The 16,818-nt window shown below is 37.5% G+C and overlaps 1 protein-coding gene across 9 annotated transcripts in view; it reads right to left on the minus strand.

Annotated features, from left to right (window-relative positions):
* LOC131692589 (radial spoke head protein 3 homolog B) overlaps positions 1-16,818 on the minus strand; it is a 45,231-nt gene that overhangs the window by 16,986 nt on the left and 11,427 nt on the right. For all 9 annotated transcript variants that reach the window (XM_058979737.1, XM_058979733.1, XM_058979734.1 and 6 more), the window contains exon 3: positions 15,902-16,251. In XM_058979737.1, the coding sequence (XP_058835720.1) occupies positions 15,902-16,251 (350 nt within the window). The remainder of the gene's footprint in view (positions 1-15,901; positions 16,252-16,818) is intronic.

The following is a 16,818-nucleotide window of genomic DNA, read 5'->3' on the forward strand; positions in this document are numbered from 1 at the left end:
ATGGACCATGTTTAAGGTCTTTTCAAGGGGCTATGTGGTGTTTGAACCCATGAGTATTTGCTCGGGTATCAAATCCAATTTAAACATGCATCATTTCTCCCGATTCGTCATGGCAATCGTGGAATTATGAATCGTTTTCTATGACATTTTGTCAACTGTGATTTTTGATTAAGTTGGAGAACTTAAAGATTAACTAATAATACTGAGACCAAACCAAACGAATTTGGAGGAATGAGCAGTAAGGGAGACAAATGTATGAAAAGCGTCCAAAATAAGGAGGGGTCCAAATTACGTAGATTATCTTATCATTCCTTCTTCAACATCGTATTTCTATCTCTTGATTTTTGTGCAAATTTGCAATTTTTCTGCAGTCCGTTTTATAAGACTCCTTCTCAAAATGTATTCCACATAACTTTTTTTTCGCGTACGTCCATTGTTCATCCAACTGGGAATATTTTCTACCAAATTAACAACTAATATTTTCAGTTAGCGGAATTTTGTGACTTTTTGAAAGTAAAGCTTTCGAAGTTAGTGTAGGGTATTGCGGTGTTTTGTGTTTCTCAAAGACAGTGACAATTGTTAAAGTTAGTCCAGATGCCAAATTTTGCAAAGGTTGGACAATTTTTAATCCCCGCCAACTTCAATTGAAATTTTTGACCTTGGCATTATGAAAAAATATTAGAAAAAATACTATTATTAGCCTTTAGAAAATTACAGCTCATATATTTTTAAGGGAGCAATCTTAGTATTATAATAAGAATACTTCCATTTCTTGAAAAAAAAAACGAAGTTAGGGTTTTGGGGTATTTTGTTCCAAAAATTACCTTTGTAATAACATTTCTGCTGTCTGCTGTAAATCATACATCTTTTGCAGTTTTTCAAATCTTCAACAACTCTATACCGGTTGAGCTGGGATTTCTAATGAGATGTTATGTGTAGAACGATTTTTTCATCAAATATGGCGCCGTTCTTATTGATAAAATCCAACATATTTTATGTCACTGTACTGGGATAATATATAGAAGTACTGGTGTTTTCCTTTAATTTTTTGGTGAATTTCCTTTAAGAATTAAAGGTGATTTTTACTACGAAAATGCGAAAAACGTTCGTTTCATTTTCATGTGTCAAATTCATTGGAAATATGAAAATCGAAAGAAAAAAATATACAACTTCATTATTCCATTTTTTCAATTACCTGAAGGATAAGTAAATTAAAAGTCTTTCCTATTAACTGCAGCGGCAGAACGTTTTTGTATGTATAATGATGAAATACAGCTACATTTCACAGGACTTCAGTGCTATGCTAATATTTAGAGGAATGAAAATGTTTTACCTTGTTTCGAAAGTATTTGTCTAAAAATGTACAGCATTTTATTAATAAAACTTGCAAAGTTGAATTTTTTCATAAATGTTACATTCTGAGGAGTCCATCAAAGTTAATTTTCGTGTAAATAAGAATAAGATTTTATTATATATGGTTATACAAAATAAACGAATAATTTTTCAACACAATTTTAAAAAAATACATGAATTTTACCGCATTACCGCGCGGTGCGGTGCAGTAAATGCAGTGCGGTTGCGGTAAGCGGAGCGGTTTTATTATTTTTTTTTTGCGGTTGCGGTGCGGACTATCCATTTACCGCCCACATTCGCACCGCAACGGGTTACTAATTTAATCTGACGATGATTCGGCAAAGCTTGGTTTAAATCAGAATGCATTGAATTGACAAAAACTTGTAAATGAGCTCGATTACACTTCTATGGACACAGAAATTGTTTTTGATTACCTCGCCCATTATGATTCATTGAAGTTCCAATAGTCTAGTGGATTCATAATAGGAAACATGGTGTTGATTAATTTTCACCCGCGAGACATCCGCAAATTTACAAAAATAATTGATTTGTTTTGCTTTGCTTACGAAGCTTCCCGCTTCGACTCTGATCATTAACCAAAAAACATCAACAAGCAATCATTATGTACTACTAATGCTTCTTTATAACAAAAGTCATCCAATTTCGAACATATCAAGCAAGCATTTCTGTACAATTTCGGTCAAGAAACTGACCCTTCCAGCAATGAACAAGGAATTTGTTTTTCTATGACGCAATGCAGGAGGAATGAAGAACGAAGAATCCTAAGCGAAGAATGGCTAGTGGCGATTATCATCTAGGCCATTCGTGTGCCGATCGGCATGATGCGTGAAGATGAACATCGCATGAATGGTTAAATTCAACAAACAACGATGCGAACAAGCAGCGAACAGCAGACATCAGATTCGAATTTTTTGTTTCTTTGTGTTGTTCATTTTCGGTGATTCGGTGCCTTCGTGCGGCGAACGGGGTAGCGTTATTCGAAGCATGGGTGAATAACACGACGAATATCGCATTGAGGATGAACGAATGAACTAGTTTGGTGAAGAACATTTGCAACATTGGTCCTCTTTGGAAAACAGACGCTGCAGGAGCAGCCAGCAAGAACACTGGAAGAACTCGTTACAAATTCAGTACTATAAAAGTAAAAATTATCTGTCATGTCACCAGACCCGGACAAATTGATGTAATATCCGGAGGCCCGGAGATTGCCTCCGAAAACCGGTGTCTCCGGATCAAACCCTGTGGGGTGGCGACCCTACTGATGAGAACCTTTAGGGCAAGTTCAATACTAATATTTATACCGGGAAGCGCGATACACCACTTCCAAAATCTTTTAGGCCAATCAGCTTGACCTCCATATTTCTGAAAATAATGGAGAAAAATGTTTGACTTACACATTAAAGTAGAGTACTTCAAATACTCTCCACTGAGCGAATTTCAATTCGCATATCAAAGCAACAAAATACAACAATCGATGTATTACACATATTGGTTTGAAAACTAGAGAATTCTATTGAATCAAAGAAAATCTCACATAACAGTTTTTGCAACCGACCGAGACGGTTGTGCCTCCAGGTGGAAGGTTTTGTTCTCGAGAGAGTGACGGAGTGCGAGACGCTGTATGCGTTATTGTGGAGAGAGAGAGAGAGAGAGAGAGAGAGAGAGAGAGAGAGAGAGAGAGAGAGAGAGAGAGAGAGAGAGACCAGTTTGTTAAGTGTGAGTCGACAGTTGATACGTCGGAGGCGTGGTCAACGGCATCCTCGACAAGTGGTGTTTTCACAGCAAACCGCGGGTAGACGAATTTGCCTACCGCGGTGGCAGAAATCGACAGTGATCGTGCCTGTACACACAGAAAAAAATATAGTGTATTGGTGTCGTCGGGCAATTCTAATCGACGAGAGGGAAGCGTCACAGGTAGACCCATTTGCTCTATTTGTCTACCGCAGAAGTGGTACGACGAATAGTGGCACCGAAAAGTGCCGCATCGACAGTGGGATTTTCGCAGCAAGCCACAGGTAGCCACATTTGTCTACCGAGGTGGTGGAAACGGAGAGAGCGCGCTTGTGGTGGTGATACCGACGAGCAGCTTAATCGGAGAGAGTTTTGAAGTGTTGCAGGTAGGACTATTTCTCTACTGAAGAAGCAACGCGACGAAGAAGGACAGCAAGTGTCACATTGTCAAACAACGGGCACCGAGTTTACAACGTAACACATGAGGTGTGTTCTACCGGTGTCTTCGTCACCTAATAGATAGCAGATAACAGGTATATTTTTCATTCCTTTTTGTGATAGTTTTTCTTATTAGGTAAAATGGATGAAGAGATGGGAGAACGAGTAACAGACCCTCCCCCTAAGCCTTATGCTGAAAATGTAAATCCGACTAGAATTAAAATTTACCCAGAGTCGTCAACGGGACCATGGATTGTATTTATTAGGCGTAAAGCAAAGGCGCTAAACATAATTCAAATTTCTAAAGATTTGACTTCGCGATTCTCGGATGTAAAAGAGATCGTCAAAGTTAATAAAGATAAAATACGCATTGTCGTTGGTAGTTTCAAACAAGCCAATGCAATTGCTTCTTGCGAGCTTTTTACGCGTGAATATAGAGCGTATATTCCTTCAAAAGAAATTGAAATTGATGGGGTCATCACAGAATCGAGTTTGACTGTTGATGACTTAGTTAAGCATGGGGTTGGTCGTTTCAAAGACACCATACTTAAAGACGTAAAAATACTTGAATGTAAGCAATTGCATTCAGTATCACACGAAGGAGATAAAAAAGTTTATCGACTGTCTGACTCATTTCGAGTGACTTTCGCTGGGTCTGCGCTGCCCAACTATGTCATTATCGATAAGATTCGTCTCCCTGTTCGCCTTTTTATCCCTCGTGTAATGAATTGCCTTAATTGCAAACAGCTTGGCCACACAGCCACTTACTGTTCCAATAAGGCACGGTGTGGCAAATGTGGGGGTTCTCATCAAGAGGATACATGCAATGAAAATTCAGAAAAATGCTTAATGTGCGGAGAAAACTCACATGAGCTCCCTGCATGCCCCATTTATAAATTGCGTGAGGATAAAATTAAACGATCCTTGAAGGAGAGGTCTAAGCGCTCCTATGCAGAAATGTTGAAAAATGCTACCCCTAAACCCATCTTCTTAGAAAACACTTACGCATCTCTATTTTCGGAACAGTCTGACTCTGTCGGAGCGTGCGAAGGTACATCATTTGTTTTACCCGGAAATTCCAGAAAAAGAAAACAGTCTTCTTTTCCCAAGCTGCCAAGCAAGGGCCTTAAAATTTCTCCACCAATAGATAAACTGCGCCCAAAACCGAAAAATTCCGATTCAAAACCGAAATCAATTCCGCCCGGTTTTGGGAACGTACAATCCAAACAGAACACCATTACTGGAAATAATAAAATTTCGACTTCCTCTGAGCCTCAGCCGGGGGTAGGATTATTGAAATTTTCTGAAATTGTTGATTGGATTTTTAAAGCATTCAATATTTCTGAACCACTAAAGAGTATACTTTCAGCTTTCCTCCCAACAATTAGAACATTTTTAGAGCAGCTGATTGCTCAATGGCCCATCCTTGCAGCGATTGTATCTTTCAATGGGTAATTCACCTCCTCCAATGAAAGATTCCATCACTGTTTTACAGTGGAATTGCAGAAGTATCATACCTAAAATTGATTCCTTAAAAATTTTACTGCATAATTTAAAATGCGATGCTTTTGCTCTATGTGAAACATGGCTTACCTCAAACATTAATTTCAACTTAAATGATTTCAACATTATTCGCCTAGACCGAGACACTCCGTATGGAGGAGTGCTTCTAGGAATTAAAAAGTGCTATTCTTTCTATAGAATTAACATCCCCTTGTTTGCGGGCATTGAGGCTGTAGCTGTCCAAACGAACATTAAAGGCAAAGACATGTCTATCGCTTCTATATATATATATACCTCCCAAAGTTCAAATTGGACAACGTCAAATTTTTGAGGTAGTGGAATCCATGGCTGCTCCGCGTCTGATACTGGGAGACTTCAACTCGCACGGAGTATTGTGGGGTTCCCTCTACAATGATAATCGATCCTCTTTGATATACAATGTTTGTGACGAATTTAATATGACAGTTTTAAATACTGGCGAAACAACACGCATTCCCAGACCTCCTGCACGTCCAAGTGCATTAGATCTATCTCTGTGCTCGACATCACTTCGGTTAGATTGCACGTGGAAGGTTGTACCTGATCCTCACGGTAGCGATCATTTGCCAATCGTTGTTTCAATTAACAGTGAATTAGGCCTTACGAATTCAATCAATGTTCCTTATGACTTAACACGAAATATTGATTGGAAAACATACGAAACATTAATTTCCACTTCTCTTGCTTCGACAGAAGAGCTACCCCCTACCGAAGAATATGAATTCCTAGCGGGTTTAATTATTGAAGCAGCAGAACAAGCCCAAACGAAATGCAATCCTGGAATGACAATAAATAGACGGCCCCCTAATCCTTGGTGGGACAAAGAGTGCTCTGATGCATATGAAGCTAAACAAGTTGCCTACAAAGAAATTATGAAACAGAAAGGGGGTATACGTGAGAACTTATTTCTTATTAACTTATTAGAATTATTTCATTTTGCAAAACAAATTTGACAGTATACGTCGTGCCAAAAAATCTAGTTATTGGAGACACTTCGTTAATGGCTTGTCAAGAGAAACATCAATGAGTACTCTTTGGAGCACAGCCAGAAGAATGAGGAATCGAAACGTGACTAATGAAAGCGAAGATTTTTCGAATCGTTGGATATTTAATTTTGCCAAGAAAATTTGTCCCGATTCTGCTCCTGCGCAGAAAATCACTCGCGATGCTCCCACAAGTAACGATTTCATAGATTCGCCTTTGACAATGATGGAATTCTCAATTGCACTCCTCTCATGCAACAATAATGCTCCGGGACTAGACAGAATTAAATTCAACTTGGTGAAGAATCTGCCTGACCTAGCAAAAAGACGCTTGTTGAATATATTCAATAAGCTTCTTGAGCAGAACATTGTCCCGCACGACTGGAGACAAGTGAGAGTTATCGCTATTCCAAAACCGGGAAAACCAGCCTCCGATCATAACTCGTATCGACCGATTGCAATGCTATCCTGCATCAGGAAATTGTTGGAAAAAATTATCCTACGACGTCTCGACAATTGGGTTGAGGCGAACGGCTTGCTATCAGATACCCAGTTTGGTTTTCGGAGGGGAAAGGGAACGAATGATTGTCTGGCGCTACTTTCGTCAGAAATCCAACTTGCTTACGCAAAAAAAGAACAAATGGCGTCTGTGTTCTTAGACATAAAAGGAGCATTCGACTCAGTCTCCATTGATGTTCTCTCGGAGAAGCTACATCAATGTGGTCTTTCACCAATATTAAATAATTATTTATACAATTTATTGTCAGAAAAGCACATGCATTTTTCATATGGCGATTTGGCGACACTCAGAATAAGTTACATGGGCCTCCCACAAGGTTCTTGTTTAAGCCCCCTTCTCTACAATTTTTACGTGAATGATATTGATAATTGTATTGTCAGCCCATGCACTCTAAGACAACTTGCAGATGATGGCGTGGTTTCTGTTACAGGACCAAAAGCCTTAAATTTACAACAACCACTGCAAGATAGTTTGGATAATTTATCAAGTTGGGCTTTGAAGTTAGGCATCGATTTCTCTACGGAGAAAACAGAGTTGGTTGTTTTTTCAAGGAAGCGTGATCCAGCTCAGCTTCAGCTTCAGTTGGTTGGTAGAACGATAGCCCAAGTCCTGACTTTTAAATACCTTGGAATTTGGTTCGATTCTAAAGGCACATGGGGAGGCCACATTAGGTATCTAATAACGAAATGCCAACAAAGGATAAATTTTCTGCGAACAATAACTGGATCATGGTGGGGTTCTCATCCAAGTGACATGATAAGATTGTATCAAACAACAATACTTTCAGTAATGGAATATGGGTGCATCTGTTTCCGTTCAGCTGCGAACACTCACATTATTAAACTGGAACGGATACAGTATCGTTGTTTACGAATTGCCTTAGGTTGCATGCAGTCGACCCATACGATGAGTCTTGAAGTACTAGCGGGAGTTCTTCCTTTAAAAGACCGATTCTGGGATCTCTCTTCTCGTTTACTTATCCGATGTGAGGTTATGAACCCACTGGTAATTGAAAATTTTGAAAGACTTGTCGAGCTTCAACCCCAAACCAGATTCATGACAGTGTATTTCAATCACATGTCACAAGAAATAACGCCTGCTAGGTATGTTCCCACATACGTCAATATACTAGATACTCCTGAATCCACTTTATTCTTCGACACGTCCATGCAAGCAGAGATTCGTGGAATTCCGGATCATCTACGCTCGCGGGTGATCCCTAAAATATTCACAAGTAAATATCAACACATAGACTGCCTTAAAATGTTTTACACTGATGGGTCACGAATCAGTGAGGCCACTGGTTTCGGTATTTTCAACAATAATTTTTCAATTTCTCTCAAACTTGCAGAACCCGCCTCTGTTTATATAGCGGAACTAGCAGCAGTTCACTATAGTTTTCAAATAATTAATACTTTACCCCCGAACCATTACTTTATCCTCACTGATAGTCTCAGCACAATTGCAGCTCTACGCTCAAAGAGGATTGATAATCACGATCCATTCTTTTTGGGGAAGATACGAGAATCTCTGAGTAACCTGATAAGAAAATGTTATAAATTTACCCTAGTGTGGCTCCCCGCCCATTGCTCTATTGCGGGCAATGAGAAAGCTGATAATTTAGCCAAGATTGGTGCACTAGATGGTGAAATATATGAAAGACCCATCGCTTACAATGAATTTTATAGCGCTTCTCGACAGAGGACACTTACTAGTTGGCAAACATCTTGGGACAATGGAGATATGGGACGATGGCTACACTCAATTATCCCTAAAGTATCAACGAAGGCATGGTTCAAAGGATTGGATGTAAGTCGGGACTTCATCCGTGTGATGTCTAGGCTCATGTCCAATCATTATACTTTAGATGCGCATCTCCGTCGTATTGGGCTCGCTGAGGGTAATCATTGTGCTTGTGGAGAAGGTTACCATGACATTGAGCATGTTGTTTGGTCCTGCACTGAATATCGTGAAGCCAGATCACAATTAGTAGATTCTTTACAAGCCCGAGGAAGACCAATCCATGTTCCTGTTAGAGACATCCTGGCGTATCGCGATCCTCTATACATGGAACTTATCCATCATTTTCTAAAAACAGCGTCTGTCAAAATTTAATTAAATTCGTCTCCTCATACTCTCATCCAAGGCTAATCATTCACCAATTAAAGTGTCCTAGAATATTTAGTTTTTAAATTTAGACAATAACAGAAAAAAAGTAAATAAATACACCCGAAAATACTAGATCAGTATGAAATACAACAATGTAAGGAAAAAAGCAAACAATAAAGTGATTTCAGTGTTAGTTTTAGACAAAGTACTAGTATAGTTAAAATTAGTCTTAAGGATTTTTGTAACGTGCTATGTAAAAAAAGAAACTGGCGTAAAAAGCTTTTGCAAATGCCGTGTCAAATAAACGTATGAAAAAAAAAAAGAAAATCTCAATTGCGGCTTTTCTCGATACAGAAGGAGCTTTCGACAATGCATCTCATACTTCAATGCGGAATGTTATGAGAAAACATGGGTTTGATATTCACGCAATAAATTGGATAAACTCAATGCTAATAAACCGTGAAAATGAAAGTACGCTTGGAAGCACGACACTGACTATCAAAACAAATAAGGGATATCCTCAAAGCGGAGTTCCATCACCTTTATTATGGTCATTAGTTATAGAAGAGCTATTGAAATCATTAACTGAAATGGGATACGAAGTGATTGGATTTGCAGATGATGTTGTAATCCTCGTGGGGGGCTATGTTATCTCAAATAGAACACAATTTGCATTGAACTTCACCTCTAAGTGATGTAAAAAGGAGGGCCTGAACATAAATCCCTCCAAAACAATCATAATACCATTTACTCGAAAAGAATATATTCCATATTAACACTTCTACTCAGCGGAACAGTAATTGAAATGTGCTCTGAGGTAAAGTATCCGGGATTGACACTAGATAAAAAATAAACAGGAATGCACACATTGAGCAGGTTATAAGCAAGAAAACTGGTGCTCTTTAGGTGTGCAGTAGAACAATTTGTAAAAATGGGGTCTCACACCAAGTATCGTCCACTGGATATACTCTACAATAGTCAAACCAAGAATAGTATGGTGGCCTAAAATAAAAGAGAAATCAACTCCAAAAAGCTAGGTAAACTTCAAAGGCTTGCTTGTGGAGCGATATCCGGTGCCATGCGAAGCACTCCACAAAAGCATTAGATGCAATATTGCATCTCGTTCCGCTACAATATGTGATAAAACTTGTGGCGGAAAAAACGCGTATTGATAATAAGTCGTCATAAACAATCATTATCTGGAGATTTTACAGGACTTCTTGCAGTTTTGAAAGATTGTCCTATAAATAACTTAGTCAGTGCAAATGAAAATTGGCTACATGCGATGCTGAATTTTAAAGAAATTTATCTCTCCCAACGAAAAAAGCCTGGAGTTGTTTAGACAAAGCAAAAAAGAGCTATGCATCATGACTGAACTGCTACCGGACACTGTCCGAGTAAACATCATCGTAAGAAAATCAGCAATCCTGCAAACGATACAGGCCGCGTCTGTGGATCTGAAAGTGAAATATCAGAGCATGTACTTTGTGAATTTGATACAATGAAGAATAAGATTCCTCGGTGAAGGAACATTGGAGCCTTTTGATATTTGGACTGCAAATCCCAAACAGGTAATAAACTTCATACAGAGTGGTGTGCCTAGCTGGGAAGAGTGTATATCTGAATAACGACAATCACTCATCTGTGGTATAGTAGATAATACACTTAGATTAAGGTAAAGGATTAGTTTAATAAGATAGGCTGTATCAGATTTTTAGGTAAATAGAATCTATTATTCAATACAAAATGCGGATTCAGCTACCCAACATTTACTAAAGAAATGTATATATTTACGACCGCCTTCCTTAAGGACTGGAATCATTGTGCGTTGGGTCAATGCATTCAGCTCTGAATTGTAGCCTTCGATGAAATGATTTAAATATTATTTTATGATTATAATAATATTTTATGATTATAATGTTGCTTATAATTTTCATTTGATATTTTGAAATTATGCCCTTTATCCATTTATTGACTTAAATGAATAATTTACTGTGCTAACAAACTAAGTTCATAGTATGTTTTTGTTTCCTCGTCTTATTCCTGTTTTTAGCAATGCATGCCGTGTCCAAGCGACATAAATGCACGATTGATACCATAAAAATATCGGTAACAAAAAGTGCGAATGACGTGCTCCGAATTACATTCTACCACCTTAAAGACCCAAATAGATATAGTTCCTCCAGTTCAATGTCAGAGGCCGGTCAAAAAAATCGGTACTGTGTACACATGCTGATTTTTGTTCTCAACAATGAGCTGTCCTTTCGTTGCTGTTTTCTTTCCGAATGGGATCTGACACTGCCATGCAACAGTGATGGAGCAATCTGTTTGTTCCTTAACTAACGTTTTCTTCCGTTCTTAATCAGCTAGGAAGGTCGACTTTAAATATATGCACAGGTTTCCACGGGTAATTATTCTATTTTTTTGAACTGCATATGTTGCAAACCATGACACCGGAACAACGTCGATGGGGCGGTATGTGGGAATTCTAATATGGGCCACCAGGCCCCACCACTATCTAGGGAAAGGAAGATAGACGAAGGTGTGTATTTCAACCTTTAAATTGGGATTGAATTATTTATGGGAGCAATGAAATACATCAGTGTACTGTATACTGTATTATTGATTTCAGTACGTTCTAAAACGGCAGCATTTTCGACATCAATGTTTCATCACAAGGACATTGCATTGAAAACAAGCTCACGTGTTTTATATGAAAGTTTAGCATATTTAATTTGGTCTAATTCCGAATGCATAAAAAAATGAACTTTAAGGTTGATGTAGTTTTAAACATGACCTAATTTAACAAGTTATAATGCACGAAATGACTAAATGTAACTGAGTCCCGTTTCATTTTATATGGAAAATGTACTTCCCATTCGCGTTGATATAAAACTAAACTTATCACCATTCAGAACAAACGCCATATGTGGTGTAAAACTGCATGATTTGAAAAATTGCGCGTCAAAAAACGTAAAACTATGTCATGTTTTATGCTTGTATGTGTCAAGTCAGTCAAAATCCGATATTTTATTGAAAATTGATTAAAAAATGCTTGTCGTCAGATTGAGACACTCGTGTAGTTAGGGTTGGGCCACCTCGTTTTTTACCAAACAAGTAAAATAACAGTCATCATTCAGTTTTACCCACCGAAAAGCATTACAATAATTCATTCCCACAATAAAAGTAACGTTTTATCAATAAATACAATCAATTGAAAAAAAATAAAAGAGCGACGCTTTCAAGACGCCCCAAAAACTCCAATCTCGAATGCGAGCCAATTAGCCAAGAAAGTACTTGCTAAGCGAGATTGTCCACCGAAAATAAACTTTGTAGAAATAGATAAAAAGACATAGGGTAGAGGAGCCCTTATTAATTAGTCGGGATGTCACACTCTTTCGCGGATAACTCGGCTTTCAGTGATTGGAATGCGCTTAAGTCGGTATCAACATCTTTGCTTCGTTCCTAATAAGCAGTACAATAAAAAATCTCGCCTGGAAAATGTAAAATACTCCCGTTTGAGCGAAGCGAAAAGTCGAGTACAACGCACCCTTATTCGTCCTACCATTTGAGCCAATGCGTTGAATAGAGAGAGCAGATACTGCTCTAACTAATGTGTTCAAATGGGTAGGATGAACAGAGGTGCTAAGATGAATTAGGGCACAGTAACCCTATTTCATCGATTTTCACTAGTGGTCCAACCTTGACTACATTCTAGTTTTATTCTTTTTGGTAAAAGCTTTTGTTTTATGAAACGCAGCAATTGGTACTTATTACCTGTTCTTGTGACTGTACAAGCTTTCAAATAATAAATGTTAACATTGAGATCATTCGAATATGTATAAAAGCTACAGGACAAAGTTTAAAAGTGGGCCAACCCTTACGATATCTCGCAGAGAAGATAGAAGATAGATTGTACGCTTCTTTTTAAAACATATGTCGGTACAGAATATTCGATGTACGAAGCAAACGGTTTACCTCATATTATACCAGAACGATGTTCACGAATATGTATTTTTTGAAAAAGCCCGTTGCGATTAATACGACATCCTTAATTCGAATGTGAACACGAATGAATGGAAATCATGAACGCACCTTTTTAAAATAACTGGTACACTAATGAGGGTATTTTTAATTATACAAGAATTTCTATTTTCACGATACGTACATTTTTTATTCGCGAAAAAAACATTGCATTCCGGCATAAAAGCTGAAGTTCCGAGAATTTTCAATGAAAAACCATGAAAATTTGTTACAAGCACATCAAAGCATGTACTATTTGAAATTTAGTGAAAAAATGGTCACTCGAAAAATGAAATTTATTGTGAATGATTATTTACTAATAAATGCTATATCGCACTTTTAGATGGATAATATAATCGATTCTTCAATACGAAATACCGATTCAGCTATCCAACATTTACTAAAAAATGTAGTTTTGTATGGAAATTTGCATTCCATATATTTATGACCGCCATCCTTAAGGAATGGAACCACTGTGCGTTGGGCAAATGCATGCGGCTCTGATTAAATCGTAGCCTTCGATGAAATGAGGACGCAGGTAACATACTGAGATTTGATTTTTTTTCGAAATTAGCATAAGTTTCACTTCGATTTAGCACGCTTCACATGCAAGTAGAACATTGAAGGTATTTGACAATGAATTCTCAAGATCAGCGTCTAAATGCAGTTTTCCTACAATGAAGATAGGTACTATTGAAATTAAAACGATAGAAACTAAAATCTAGAACGCTGTTTACTAAACAGTGTTTAGTCTTTACTCAAGTGATCTAGTGTAGTAGAAATCAAAATGTGTTTAATAACAACGATTATTCTCCGCATTTGATTACCATATAAACAGGTTGCGAATAAATAGGTAGGGGGAAGTGAGCATCCTAAGGTTGAAATCTAATATATCTATAGGGAGAACTGGGTCAATTAGGACCTAGTAAGGGTTTATGAGCTATAGAATTGGAACGTGTCAACCGAATCACGAATAAATATTTTTGCTGAAAGCTTAATCAATTACGCACATTTTTTTCTAAGACGACATTTTCCGATCTTTTACGGTATTGTGTACAAACGGTTCCGCGCAAAAGTACATGAAAAGTCCGAATTACCCCAACTCTATTCCAATGCGGACCACCCATTTCTTATTGATTTTTGGCAATAAAAATAAAATCCTATTTTGGGCTAAGTTATTTGATTTTCACTAAATTTCAAATTGTGAAATGAGAAATTTTCTTTGATATATAAAACTTTGTAGTAAATATGCAATAAAAAGAAAGAGCTGCGGACCAAATTACTTAGAATAGGTTATGAGCTATAACGTCGAAATCTGTCAAACGATTTGCGAAAACTTATGTTTTCCTTAAAGCTCGACCGACTGCGCACACTTTCCTCTCAAAGGGTTTTTCGCAATCGCGTATCAGATAGTATATACGGCAAAAGGTCCGGCACACGAACACTGAGAACCGCAAAATTTTGTGACACCTGGTGGTTCGAATTGGTCAGCGTTCCGAATTGGGCCACTTCCCCCTAGTAAAACAAAAAAAAATCGCCCTTTTGTTCGAACGCAAAATTTTCTCCACGTGGAGCTGTCAAACGTGCGCAAGAAATTTCAAAATCTTCGAAAATAATCGGTGTGTATAACTATTAACTTTAGGCTTGATATTTTACCTTGTGCGGCAATTTGAGCAATCTTGAGGGGCAAAATGGCCATGTCGTATAAAAGTTATGTTTTACTACAAAATTCAAAATTAATTTCATTTATTTTTACTAAGAGTCTTATTTATTATTGATTTAGTGATTCATCCTGCTTACGAGATTGATATTATAGTGTTTTCATACACGGAAAACCGATTCATTACAAATTCAGCCAACAAATTTGTTGAATTTTTGAGCGGTTTTATTTCCGTTTTATTTCCGTATACTACGAATCAGCATCGCTTTATACATTCATCGTTTACGAAAAAAAAAATTCAGTCTCGCAGAGCCACATATTCGAGCATTTTAAGAAGAGACGAACACGATAACTCTTGATAAAATTGTCTGATACGGGAAAATCAAAAAGTTTTGAAAAGCTTAGACTTGTAGTTAGTAGATGAACCACAATCCATTGGGTATGTTCTATTGAAAATTTGTGTAGAAGTAGTTAGAGTGTATTGTTTACACTGTATTTTTAGTTCTTCGAAAAATTGTTGCCGATAGATTGAAATCTGCATGTGTTCAGCGTGGCCACCTTTCTAGAAGTTCAATACTAACAATTAAGCGGAAAAAAAGAATTCGATTATTTTTGCCCTCTACATGAGACGCCCCCCTTAATGCTCCAAAAAACTGATCCTGTAGAAACTGAAAGCTCATTTAAACAAAAGGAAAGCTGAAAACCAAGTTTTTGAAAAAAAAAGTTATATCTTTTTTCTTACTCATCAAATGCCTTTAACAACTTGCGCTTCAAAACAAAACCAAAAATTACCAGAAATTGGGGGCTCCAATTAAACCGTCGTGAAGAAATTTTAGAAAAGAATTGGGATGGAGCTTCTCAGTTTAAATCCAAAGCTTGTATTAAATTCTGAAAAAGTTCCCTTGGGAGTTTCAAACAAATTTTTTTAACAATATGTGATTTTTTTCCAAAAATTTCATACAAACTTTGGTTTCAAACTGTGAAGCTCAGTACCAATATTTTTCAAAACTTCCTTTACAACGGTTCAGTTGGATTTCCAAACTTCAGGTAATTTTTGGTTTTGTTTTGATTCGCAAGTAGTTACAAAAATTTAATGGGCTGGCAAATGTGTAAAGTTTACTAGAGGAGCTCATTTAAAATAAAATCATACACACTTTAATGTTAAATTGCGAAGCTCCAATTCGTTTTTTTATCAATTACGGGCAAAATGACATACGAAATTGTGTAGATTCCTTTTTCGATGTAATAAGCATTTTGTATATGATTTTATGAGCAAAATTTGACCATTTTCATTAAAATCTTATCTATTGAACATCCCTAGATTTCCATGCAAACCTTGGGTTTTACTTTGTGTAGCCCCGTTCCATTTTTTTTCAATTTCTTCAGCACGGGTTGATAGGGACCCTAAACTTCAGGTAGTTTCCCTAGGGCCAAAGTAGGCTCTTTACTCAATGCCATCTCAACAAAAAAAATTATTGCCATTATTGATCAAAATGGAAGCATTTCGAATCCCATACTAACCTCGTGATGCGATTGTGCCTCGGGGCCCCATTTGATGTATATGCGATCGCCTTGGCGACATCGGGCTCTGATTCGGCTTGAGCGATAGGGAGCTTATTGTGATGACTAGCATGCTTGTTCAAATACTGATGGTTTTGGTTGGGATGATTTATATCGTTGTTGTTGTTATTACTGTTAAGACTGTTTGCGGTCAGAATCCTTGGACGGCTTTCATAGGCGTAAACGCGTCGTAGAGCAGCCGCAGATGGGGAGATTATCGGCAGTTCTTTGCTTGGCTGTAGAAATACGCCTTTGGGTACGGTTGTGATAAACAGCGGCTTTCTTTTCACGTCAACATCTTGGGAACTAGCCTGTGGGGTTTGACGATGGAATGCGGAAGGGCGCATAGTATGTAAACATTTGTATTTGTATTGTAATTGCATGTGAAGTACATAAAGTTCCGAAGCTATCGAATCAGTTTTGGTATTGGGTCAGTTGACTTCTAAATTCTTAGCTTGTATGTATTTATGTTGGATCGAGCAGGCAGAGTCAAGGGTGTATATAAGGAACGATTATTTAAACTGCAATTAACTGCACGAATTGGTTAAAGTGCTTAGGGTGAAACGCCTATTTACAAAGCGAAAATTTCTAGAAAGACATGCAACTGAATTTAGCGCAATGCACTGTATTTGTCTATGTATATGGATATGAGGAATATTCCTTGATCTGAACAACAATTATAATTGAAATATTTTTTTCTTAGTTAACTGTCCTTATTTAAAAAGTACTTTTATTCTCTTTGATGTGCTACCATAAAGACGAAACGAACGTCTGACGAATGCTTATAGAGAGAATGATATCACAGTGCTACAGTGATTTTGCATTTTACAAGTTACCAAGTATAGGTTGTAGATCTCGCCAAATGCAACACAAGAATA

Source organism: Topomyia yanbarensis, chromosome 3 (assembly GCF_030247195.1).
Source record: "Topomyia yanbarensis strain Yona2022 chromosome 3, ASM3024719v1, whole genome shotgun sequence".
Classification (NCBI taxonomy): domain Eukaryota; kingdom Metazoa; phylum Arthropoda; class Insecta; order Diptera; family Culicidae; genus Topomyia; species Topomyia yanbarensis.